Genomic DNA, 12,427 nt, shown 5'->3' on the forward strand with positions numbered 1-12,427 from the left:
TGGTGGCAGTGTAAGTCCAAGGGCAAAGGGTAAAATAGTTTGTACCTTGGGGAAGTTTTAACCTAAGCTGGTAAAAGTAAGCTTATGAGGTTTTTATGCTGGTCCCCACATCTGTACCCTAGAGTTCAGAGTGGGGAAGGAACCTTGACACCCACAGAGACCTGAATTGTTTTGCACCTCAATCTAACCATTGAAAAGGACAAGTCACTGACCAAACTCCCACCTTAGAAGGACAGTTTTGAAGAGCATGTTAAAGATTTAGATAAATGTGCACACAGATAGACCAGATATTGCATTGCCATTGCATCATGGATGGAAAAATATGGATGATCAACTACTTCCTGTATGGTTCAAGGGCCCAATGGCATCTGAGCTTTTACAAGACCTTCTCTGTACATATGCCAGTAGGGGTCACTGCACAATCAGAAGTGTCTGTAATCAGAATAATCTGCCCTGCACAGAACTGTGTACATGTCGAGGCAATGAAGACCATGATAACCCACATACTCTCAACAGAGACGATAATTATGAACAAGAGGATGATGATAATGATTTTGATTAGAAATGTCACCATCACAATTACATTACACCTGTAAAAAATTATTAATAGATGTTTATCCTTTAGGTTGTTGTTGTGATACTTTGAAGTCACAGAGAAATTCAATTTTGTCTTGAAATAATGCACAGAGTTAAAATAACAAACAAAAGCAAATATTTCAGAGTAGCTATTTTAACCTGTTGATGGTGTCACTGTTTATCCCAGTTTCTATGGTAATGGCACCACTTGATAGCCCCACATCATTCCTCATCTTAAAGGTCACATAATACACTTTCAAATGATGTATAATGTGCATAGGTGCAGAGAGGATACCTTAAGTAAACCAAATTGGTGGTGTTTGCCCCTGCCACTAGTAGGCAGAGAGGCCTAGTGAGTGGTGACTGAGATGCAGATTTCCATCCCAGAGGGGTGATGGCTGGGACCCAGAAGTCTAAAGTGGCTGCCCCCTTGCTGGACCTTGGAGGGGGAATACACGTGCAATTGATCTAAAATTGAGACAACCCATCAATCCAGTATGCAGCAGCAAAGGTCCTTGCGGGATAAAAGAGTCCAGAATTGCAGCCCTTCAATATGTTTTTTGACATTGCAGGAAAAGCATATTTAATAAAACACTTCAGTTTTCACAAAGCTAGTAAAAGTAGGACTTACATCACTCTGAAGATCGTAAGTTTTCCTGGCATGTACAACATCATTCTGGTCTGGCAGACATGTCCACTGGTGCAGAGGATGTCTATAATCAACTTCACTAACCAGTTCCTGACACTTCTTGGCAAGTACAATTCCCAGCATATCTACGGGAGTATTATACTTGGTCTTCCATTTCTCAAAATCTTTCTTATACTCTCTGTCACTCTGGATCTTGGCTACATGCATAGACCACACCATCTTCGGATCATCCTGGATGTTGCGGGCTCCCACATGGTGGCCCAGCTGTTTGCGATACCCTGCTTTGTATTTGTACTGTAGGAAAAAAAAAAGTTCAATAAGTAAGATTGGGGAGTGGGGGCTAAGAAAACATCCTATAGCAATTCTCTGGAGGACTGCATCATGAGCTCAGAGTATGGAGGCTTTTATGTGAAGAAGTGTTCTCTTCATAGAGTGTGGTATCTGAGTGCTAAAGCACTCATAGGGCTCCCTGCACTTAAAAAGAAGTTTAGACACAAGACTTCCTTAAACATGTAAGTAATAAGATGTCTTTGAACTAGGTCCTTGGAGTGTTTGGAGAGGAAAACTACAGTTTCCTCTGCCTGAGACATTTGTATCAAAGTTATTTCTAATTCCTTGGTCTGGCTCCCCTGAGGTCAGAATTCAGATTCTCTCTATGAGGTGCCCATCAGTTACTTCCTCACATAACGGCCTCAACCTTGTTAAGATGTTCTTAAACACAAAACGCTTTATTGGCAATTTTACAGAAACAACAAGAAAATTAAAATCCAACAGATAAAAAACAAACACGCCTAGTGAATTTATTGGAAAACATTGTTAAACTAGTACTAAATTTGGTTACTAAGTATCAAAATATTACATATACCTTCAACATAAGACAATATTAGTTTAGCTTGACAGTCTCTAAGAGGAAAAACTTTTCCCTGTCACTGGATAAGCCATTGTACGTGGTCATGGCCATATCAATTTCTCAACTAGCGTTTAGCCTAAAATGCAGTCCAATTTGTTTAATGCTCTTACATAAGTCAGCTAGTTAACAAGGTGAAACACACTTTTTTCCAAAAGCCAGTTTCAATTAAGTGGATTTGTTACTGGAAAAGGTCTGACAGGCAGTACTGGAAGGTTTCACGACAACAAAGAGATTACTTCAGCTAAAAATATTGACTAGCAATTATTATTAAATAAGAGACATTAGTTAGAATCAAAACTGGACAGGATAACTTCATTTGTCACATCCTTCAAACCATCAAACAGAGATCCTCAAATAGACAACAGATACTGGGAGTGGAACCTCGCCACAGGTAAAGTAAGGACAGACCTACAGGAACTGTAGGAAAGATTTTATACCAGTTGCACTCCTATTTATTGTTTGGAAAGTGTGTTACTGGATATATGATTGTGTTGATGAAGAATGCCCTTAACTGTTCATTATGATGTTGAGACATCTGAAGCTGAGAGGAGAAGGGTCCAAGTTTACTTACCTCACTTGCAATATCTCGGGAGGCTTTAGCTGCCCTGATTGGAATGGCATCTACCCGTAGGTCATAGCCTTTCTTCTTGTCCTCTTCCATTGCAAGTCTGTACAGATTCTAAAAAAAAATAAAAAATATTTATTACATTTCAGAAATAATGCACTTTCTTTTCTTTATCTAAATATTCTCACATGCTGCCTTTTAATTTTTAAGCAAGGCATCACCTACCTCACTGTAATTCAATTTGTTCTGCTGTGCCAGTAAAATATCAGGGGTATCTGGCATCATGTGGATACTAGTTTTATCTTTATTCCAAGCTTCTGTATATGAGCGCTGAAAAGCAAACAACAAATGTAATAAGATGTTGGAATCATGAAGACCTCAGTCACTATTCAGGTCAGATATAATTCTCACTGAATAAGCGTGATCAAGATCAAGAATCCTAAGAGTTTCATGCAATCCAGAACAACTGTAACTAAAACTAAAAATAACAACAGAAATTCTCTTGTTTGCACTGACCTAGAGACTCACTCCACAAGTCTGCTCAGTGATTTCAGTGAGACTTTTGCATGACATAATACTCAAGTGGTGAAATCCTGGCTCTGTTTAAGTCAAATGGGAATTTTGCCATTGACTTCAATTGGGCAAGATTTCACCCAGAGTGACTAATATAGTGTGAATCACAATAAATAAAGCAAGCATTACACATAACCAAATGCATTTTTGCCTATATATTTGACAATGACAGTTCAGCTTCAGTTATTTAATACTTCATGATTTGCTGACAAATAACCTGTTAGGTATTTTGGAATTATGATTAAGTCTTTTAAATATGGCAATTCACTATAAACTCTGCCATTTGATCAGAGAGATTGGAAGTAAGGGTATGGATACTACCTTTTGAGAAGATAAAGAAATGCAAATTAGCAAAGATCTATTGAATCTTGAAACTTTCTGGGTAACAAATCACCTGACATTTATACGAATATCTTTGCTAGGTATAACTGGCCAATTTTCTGCACAATCATAATAAATAATTGCACCCCTCCTTGAAAAGGAAATACACAGCCTAGCTCTTTACATGAATTATTTTGTAACAACATAAACCAACATGTAAAAACATAAAGCCAATATCTTATTAAACAACTTTTTCATGTTTCTGATCTTAAACATAAGTAACTATTAAATATATATTTTTAAAATATACCTTAACTATGTGCTAGAAACTCAAAATACAAAACAAAAGTAGTCACTTATAATGGAAATAAATCCCTGACATTCAATGAAAAGGCTATAATATTGTTATGCAAACTTCTTTATTTTCCTTAGAAACCGAAAAGCAAATCTTGAGCATCCAGAAAAATATCATTTTAATTCTAATTGCAAACAAATAGAAAACTCACGTGGTTCATAATTTCAGAATTGTGCTTTGCCAGAACCATTGGTAGAGAATCAAGCAGGCTATTAAATTTGATCGTGTCTGGGTGTTGCCGATAGGTATGGTCACTCAGGATCTGGGTTGCTCTCTTATTCTTCTCATCATCCAGAGAACCAGCTGGGGACCAGCCAACGCCTTTCATCCACTGAAGATCTGATTTATATAAAATCTGAAATTACAGAGGAAGACAAGACAGTTCATTATTTTATTTATTTAGACAACATGAACATTTTTCTTCAATGCAAAGCAGCACCACTTAAAGAGAGCCTCAATGTTTAATCAATATCATATGATAACAGAGGTTATCACCTCACAGTCCTCTGACAGGGCTAGTTCAACACTGAGGGTATATCTGTGCTGCAGTGTAAGCTCAGGGTTCAAACTCAGGCTCAATCCTCCCCCGCCACCGATCTGGTCTACACATAAATTGCACTAAATGAGGACTCGGACCCAGGTCCCAGGACCCCAAGGGAGTGGAGGTTCCAAGCCTGAGTCAAGCCTGGACCCACAGGTCCATCCCTATTGCTTCACATTGTAGACTTGTGCTCTGGGAGTCCACCAAAAGTATCCCACAATCCCATGGGCCACATTTCTTTGTTCTCAGGACAGTCAACTTTGGTGGACAGTCAAGTTTTCCCACAGTGCACCACAAACAAAGGGTTGGAGAGCATATTTTTGAAGGGCACTAGGAAGTCTTGGATATGAGTGGCTGGACTGGGGCCTCCACACCACAGCATAGATGCTAGAACACCAGGTTGGTACCCAGACTTTAAAAATTCCTAATCTGGGGATACAAATGATTGTAAGTTTTCAAGCCCTAAATCAAGAAACCCAAGGTCTGCTAACTCGAGCTGTACAACTCTGGGTTTACGTTACAATGTAGACATGCCCTAACAGTCTCTGAAACCAAGGGTCAATTCTGCCTATACAAGTTACTCCCCAGAAATTTTACTCCAGCTGCTGGAAATTCTGTTTCTGTCAGGATGGAGATTCAGCTACAACTATAAGGAAGACTGCCTAGACATTCAAAGTGCATTTCAGAAATTACAGCCATCTCTTCCTCTGCAAAATGTCACAGTTGAGGTTGCACTTCCCAGCCACTTGAGCTCTTGACATGTCACTTAGACAGCCAAAATAGTAATTATTTACAGTTATGAAATTCAGATGGTCTTGCCCTCACTCTGCTCCATGGTGAGTTCAAATCCCCTGCAACAAACTTAACTCCAAATTGCTCAAGAAGAGATCAGTACTTAGTAAGTATACAAATAGAAAGCTGCCTGCTGCTAATTGTGAGCTTACTAACCTGTAGAAGAGTTCACTTCTGTTGTCACTGGTCTGAAAATACTCACCAACCCAGTACATAAAAGGTCTTTGCAGGACAAAAGAGTCCAGAAATATAGCCCTTAAATATGTTTTTTGACATTGGAGCAAAAATATACTTAATAAAACACTTCAGGTTACACAAAGCTGGTAAAAGTAGGACTTACATCACTCTGAAGGTCATAAGTTTTCCTGGCATGTACAACATTGTTCTGGTCTGGCAGACATGTCCACTGGTGCAGAGGATGTCTATAATCAATGTCACTGACTAGTTCCTGACACTTCTTGGCAAGTACAACTCCCAGCATATCTACGGGAGTATTATACTTGGTCTTCCATTTCTCAAAATCTTTCTTATACTCCCTGTCACTCTGGATCTTGGCTACATGCATAGACCACACCATCTTCGGATCATCCTGGATGTTGCGGGCTCCCACATGGTGGCCAAGCTGCTTGCGATACCCTTCTTTGTATTTGTACTGTTGGAAAGAAAGAAAAGAATAATTGATGCTTTTTCAGATTCAACCTAGAAATGCTACCTTTGTAAAAACTGTTGGTGAAACTCCTTAGTTATTATAACATACTAAGAACCCAATCCTATGAGGTGATGATTGATTCCTATAAATAGCTGAGTATCCTTAACCCCACTATAGTGCAAGATATAGCTCTTATAATTTCATAGGATAGGGTTCACAGCTTTTGTAAACCCTTCCTCATCTGTGTAGTCCCAATTTATGTGGTGAATTCCACTGCACTTAGTGTGCTTCATTGGGACTATTCACGTACGGGTTTGTGGGATCCAGGTTATACTTAGCAAATAACAGTCCATGTAATGGTTAATTCCAGGTTTGATATGAAATATTAAATCTGAATTCAAACTCTATTTCAGTGAGTAACATTCATCTTCAAACAATTACATGCAACTCCACAGCACAGTCTAAGTCACTGATGGATTATGTCAATTTTCAAATGAAATAAAATGTCAATGTTACCCACAAAATTTCAATAATAAACTGGGTTTAAGTGATATATATAGTAGCAGACTGAAAAAAAACAAACACAATGTATGTTGGATGACTAGCCTTGTATTGAAACATCCAGTGTATGCCTTCTTTTTTTTTTTTGAAAGACAGAAAGACCTAATCCCACTGACACCAATAGAAAGACTCCCATTGATTTCAATCAGCACTGATTCAGCCCCATAGGGCTTAACCACACTATCTGTTATTTTAGTTTAGTAAGACTCTTACTTCACTGGAAATGTCTCTGGATGCCTTTGCTGACTTGAGTGATATGGCATCAGGAGGAAGCTCATAGCCTTTCTTCTTCAGTTCTTCATATCCTAACTTGTAGAGTTTCTGTTGAGAAAAGTTTTCAATAATGACTGCAAGCACACTTTGCAGAAAAGTATTCCAATGTTGATGTTTGGAGAGAAAGGAAATGCTATGTATTTTACACCATAATTCAAGAACTGAATTCCTATTTTTCACATTGTGCAGAAAACAAGGGTGAATTTATCAAATGGAGTTGGCTACTACTAATTTTCAATTGCCAATGCATGCTAGCCGAACTATCATGTTTTTAAATTAAAAAGCACATTTCTAGGTCTCTGAGGTGGCTTTCTTGGTGCTAGAAATTAGTCAAAAGTTTTGTGTGCTATTCTTGCTACAGAATATTTTCCACTAAGGGTGGAAATTATTGCATAACTGCAATAGATTGACTGTGGAGAGGTAAATAAAAGTTTTTGGTTGCAACTCATTTGCAACCAATACTGTCATTTACTTTAAATATGTAATCTGATTAATAAACATTGCTGCAGACCACAATGACATGGACTTCTGAGAAGGTCAACAGTGACCCCCCCCATGTGTCTGTTTTCAACCTATCATGACCTCTCCTCTTGAATACTAGTGATAAATCTTTTTGGCATTTCTTTCTTATGTTCCAGGACAAAGGAGAATTTGACAAAAAATGGTACTCTATAATTCTAAAAATTCAACTCACTACAATTAGACATTTTCCCACAACAGGTTGCTAGATTAATTACATTCTATTGGAGAGGTATCTAAGATGTTGATTTGAGCAATAGGGATGAAATGGACATATCTAAAGATAGCAACCTCATACTGCATGCTTTGTTGGTATTTTTCTTGTAATCTAATAGCTGCCATATTGGCTCCCTCCGCATAACAAGTTTACCGGAAAAAGACCATGGGTATGTTAAAGGTTGTAAGAATTCAAGAGTTCCAGAATAAATTCTGAAGGACTTTACTGCAATTTAGACTGCATTCATGAAGTGAATTTTCAAATCATAAGCTCATGGAACACCCAGTGTAGCATGGAATCAACCTTACATCACTTGTATTGATTAAGTTTGCTTTAGCCAAAAGGATTTCAGGAGTGTCAGGCATGACGTGAATGTGAGTCTTGTCCTTGTCCCAAGCTTCTCTGTAAAGTCTCTAGAAGGAGAAACAAACAAAACCAGTATGTCTAATAGAACCTTTGTATAAATAGCAGATTTCATTCAGCTTCACCTTATGTCTTTAACAGCAATACAAAAACCTGTCACACAAGTATAAAGTGTGGGAGATATAAATGGTACTGGATGGATAGTTGAAGAAAATAATGCATTAATCACTTAGAGTTCTATTTAAATACAATTTTTGCATCCCTTTTGTATGTGGAAGGCCAAAGAGTCATCATTATAACAGTCCCATATACAGCATGACTAACTATGGGTAAAGACATTATTTATGCTTAACATTGAACAAGTTCTGTAGAGCAGCCACGATAATCTCCTGAATCACACTTGGGACTTCTTGACAGCTGAACTCAAGATGCCAAATGGGCCCAAAATCACAGAAATCTGACATTTTGCTAAACAGACGGCTATGACCAACAATTGGAAAATTCCTTTTTTAAAGATCTATTAGTCACTGTTGACTCAAATTATATTAATTTTAACATTATATGAGCTTGAAATAAATTACAAGTTCATTTATCTGTTCAATTAAATGTTCAGCCTTCAGAAACTTACATCACTCCTATTTTTGGCATTAGACTTTGCCAAAACTACGTCCATGGCATCAGGGATACTTGTGAATTTAACAGTGTCTGGTGGCTGGCGGTATTTCTTCTCACTCAGGATTTCTGAAGCTTTCTTGTTCTTTTCTGCCTCCAAAGAGCCAGATGGGATCCACCCCAGGCCTTTAAGCCATTGAAGATCTGACTTATATACATTCTGTTAAGGAACCAAAGAAATCAGGGAATGTCATTCTCTTGTCTGCATCAATGAACTGCATTAAAGGATTAACTGGTAATTAATAGAGCTTGTTTAGCTATAATCTGTATTGCTGGAACTACAAGAGGAAATGTCATTTCTGCTCTACAGGGACACCAGATTCCCTTCAATAATGAATATATCTTTCATAAATATAAAAGAAATAGATCAAGTAAAAAGGAAACTTACATCACTCTGTAGTTCATATACTTTCTTAGCTTGGATGATGCTAGTCTGGTCTGACAAACTAGTCCACTGGTGTAGGATCCGTCTGTAGTCTACATCACTAACCAACGACTGGCATTTCTTAGCCAGTAGGAAGCCCAACATATCCACAGGCATGTTAAACTTGGTCTTCCACTTCTCAAAATCTTTCTTGTACTCCCTCTCGCTCTGCATCTTGGCTACATTCATAGACAACACAAGTTTGGGATCATCCTGTAGGCTGCGGAATCCAATGTGATGTCCCAGCTGCTTGCGGTAACCTTCTTTATACTTGTACTAAAATCATAAAGATTGTGGTACTCAAATTAGGGTAAGAATGAGAAAATGGGGAAATAACAGCTTATCAGATACATTCACCAGGATGCCATGTATGCTGGCAGTTAGACTCACAAGCAAACTTGAACTTTTTGCTCTCTTGGATGCTAGAAGCTGAGTAGATCATTATGGTTTCACACTTAGGGGTCTAATATTCCCTTGATGTATGTGCATAACTTTGCTTGATGTTAGTGTCTTAGGAATGCCTCTGCTGCTGAAGGAATTGAGCCTTTGGACTCCGTAGGAAGAGCAGGCTGCACTTCTCTCAGAATGTCTCCTCCACTGCACGAATTACCAACTAACTACAATCTGGAGAGACTGCTTGCTTGGTACTCCCAGGCAGAAACATAATCCAGTGTCTCAAGGGACAAAAGTGAGCACTGGAAAATGTAGGGTCCTGACTATCCAGAATGTTTCCCTAAAAATTAGCAAACATTTGTCCTTATATACAAGCGCTGCACTGAGGTTAGGATATGGAGCAGTGCTGGGCATGTGTCTGCCCTGAGACCTGTTCTACATGGGCAGCTGCATGGTAGATTGACTCAGGGTGGTGGGATGAGTTAGTGGGTCAAAATTTGCTGCTGCTCTAAAAACATAAAGCAGATAGCCCTGGGTACTGCAGGCTGATCCCATGCCAAATAGAAGGCAGACAGCAAGCTTGGGGTCATGGTGCAATGATGTGAGAGCAATCCCTCTCCTACTCTCTCGTCAATGCTAAGAGATTCTGTCCCACTGGTTACACAGGGAGGAAAAGGTCTCTTAGCTCTCTGTCCCTGCCAGCACACCTTCGGAGCACAGGGATGGACCTGGCTCAATGAGGTTTATTAGACTGTGACTGAGTGCATAAAATACATCACAGATCGAATTGAAAATGTCACTTACATCACTTGCAATGTCCCTCGAAGCTTTGGCTGCTTTCACTGAAATGGCTTCAGGTGTGAGGTCATAGCCTTTCTTTAACATTTCTTCCCATCCAAGTTTGTACAGTTTCTAAAATTGAAAACAGATAGTTTTTCCAAAACTCCCCCTGCATCTTTGTAAAAACAATACAAATAGAACACATGTATTTTAACATGCTGGCCCATTGCATAAATATTTCATCCAAGCCCTGACTACTACACTCCATTTTAACTCAGCCCTTACTCAGGTGAAAGCTTTGCCTGAGAAAAGTGCGTGTGAAAATTGAGGGCCAGGTTGTGGCTGAGCCCTGCATGGATGCAAAAAGTGAGAGCACAAAGAGCCCCATTCAGGGAGCAGGCTGCCCTTTCCCTAAGAGCAGAGCTGGCCAGATATGCAGGACAGCATACACTGCACCCCTGCAGGCTGTCCCTCTGTGTGCTGGGGAGCATTTGGAAGCATTGTTTTCCTATAGTTACTGATACTTTCACTGGGGCTATGTGATCAGCACTGTCTAATGCAGGGCTGTGGCTAAACCTACAATAGACCCTCGGGTAAGGACATCAAGATTTGACACTTTAGGGGCAGTATTAGGGATTGTGTCTTTAATACATTATAGGTTTTTTTCACAAGTGCTTACTAGATTACAAATAATCTGTTTGTAGGGCTTGTTCTTACCTAAGGAATCATTAATATTTAGAGATTAGTTCATTCCCTTTGTCACTCTACCGAACTAAATGATATTACAACAGGAAAGAATTTGATCCCCATCTATCATACCAATTTAAAAATCAGAGTTCAGTTAGTTCTTTCTTTGCGAGGCTAACAGAACTGGATGCACCCTGAGAATGAAACAGTCCAAAAGCAAGGATGAGACACCCAAAATATACTTTGTTCAGTTTAGTTTTGATTATTTATCCTAAAGTTTCATAACACACGAGTATGTTCTGTATTGTTGGATAATTTGTAAAAACTAACAGGCCAATGTCCTCAGCTGATGTCCACTGTCATGTGGCGCTCCATCTAAGAGAACATACGCTGATTTACCCCAGCTGAGGATCAGGTCCAAGAAACCTGAGTAATGTGAGACTTCATTCTCTATCTTGCATACTTCTATGCAAGTCCCCAGTATCATAATGCCTCAAAATCTTTAATGTATTTATCTTCACAACACCCCAGTAAGGTAGGAAAGTGCTATTATCCCCATTTTACATAGAGGGAAATGAGGTGGACAGGCTAATTGAGATGTCCAAAACCACACAGAAAGTCTGTGATGGGGCAGAGATTTGAACCCAGGCTTCCCAACTTCTAGTCTAGTGCCCTAAACACCAGATCAACCTTCCTCACTCACTAATACTTTGCTGGGAAGTTTGGCCACTGGAGTGGAACTGAAGTAACTACCAATATTGGGTATGGATTTGCAAATTTCCTATTAATGAGGATGTACTGTAGCTCTAAAAAAGGCAATCCAGTTGAACTATGCACATATAATTTAAACACTTGGCACTTGGAGGTAATAGACCTGCCTCTAACCATCCATAGAAAGCAAAAACAAATTAGTTTATGAAAAATCTCTAGCACAGACTGTCACTATCCTATATTTAGAAGGAAAATTAAGAAAGACAGTCTGAAAGAAAGGTGGAAACAACTGTAAATGCTTCGTATTCTATGTGCCTGTTATATTTTGACTCAGCAGAGAAGGAGAGAGACAGACACAAAGGGAGCTGAAAGAAACACAGCTGTCTGCTACAGAGATTTTATTGTTCTGGCAGTAAAACTGAAACCAACACTAAGGTGAGGCTTTGCACTGGGAATGCTAAACATTAAAAGAGGCAGAACATCACATTCTCCACCCTACTTTAAAAAACTTCCCAAATTTATATACATCATCATTTACATGGCTAACATGAAATACTATATAACCTAAATAAAAGTTACGGGTGGACTACCACAGACTCTCAAATTGCAAGGGATTACTCTGCTCTGGAATAATAACTCACTAACTAAACAATATATAACTTCAGGCATACAACTGTTTTTCACACTCTCTTGGGATAATATGGTTACAAGGGTGTTGCAGTGCCCTTGACAACAGGAACAGTTCGGGGTAAGGAATCAGCTGGATCTGGTACCAAAGTTTCTTCCACCAAACTGTTGGCATTAGGAGTTGTAATGGAAGGAGGTTTGAAAGGAGGAACAGAAAGTCCTACTGGAACATCTCCAGACTTCAGTACTTGTCAAGGCTGCAACTGATC

At 39.0% G+C, this 12,427-nt stretch overlaps 1 protein-coding gene across 1 annotated transcript in view; it reads right to left on the reverse strand.

Moving 5' to 3' along the window:
* The window catches only part of NEB (nebulin), a 193,958-nt gene that overhangs the window by 123,071 nt on the left and 58,460 nt on the right, over positions 1-12,427 (reverse strand). The window contains exons 43-52 of the mRNA XM_073306879.1: positions 10,158-10,265; positions 8,925-9,236; positions 8,493-8,696; positions 7,810-7,914; positions 6,706-6,813; positions 5,623-5,934; positions 4,101-4,304; positions 2,926-3,030; positions 2,707-2,814; positions 1,208-1,519 (exon numbers count right to left, since the gene is read on the reverse strand). Coding sequence (XP_073162980.1) covers positions 1,208-1,519; positions 2,707-2,814; positions 2,926-3,030; positions 4,101-4,304; positions 5,623-5,934; positions 6,706-6,813; positions 7,810-7,914; positions 8,493-8,696; positions 8,925-9,236; positions 10,158-10,265 — 1,878 coding nt within the window. The remainder of the gene's footprint in view (positions 1-1,207; positions 1,520-2,706; positions 2,815-2,925; positions 3,031-4,100; positions 4,305-5,622; positions 5,935-6,705; positions 6,814-7,809; positions 7,915-8,492; positions 8,697-8,924; positions 9,237-10,157; positions 10,266-12,427) is intronic.

This window comes from Lepidochelys kempii, chromosome 11 (genome assembly GCF_965140265.1).
Source record: "Lepidochelys kempii isolate rLepKem1 chromosome 11, rLepKem1.hap2, whole genome shotgun sequence".
Taxonomy (NCBI): Eukaryota; Metazoa; Chordata; order Testudines; family Cheloniidae; genus Lepidochelys; species Lepidochelys kempii.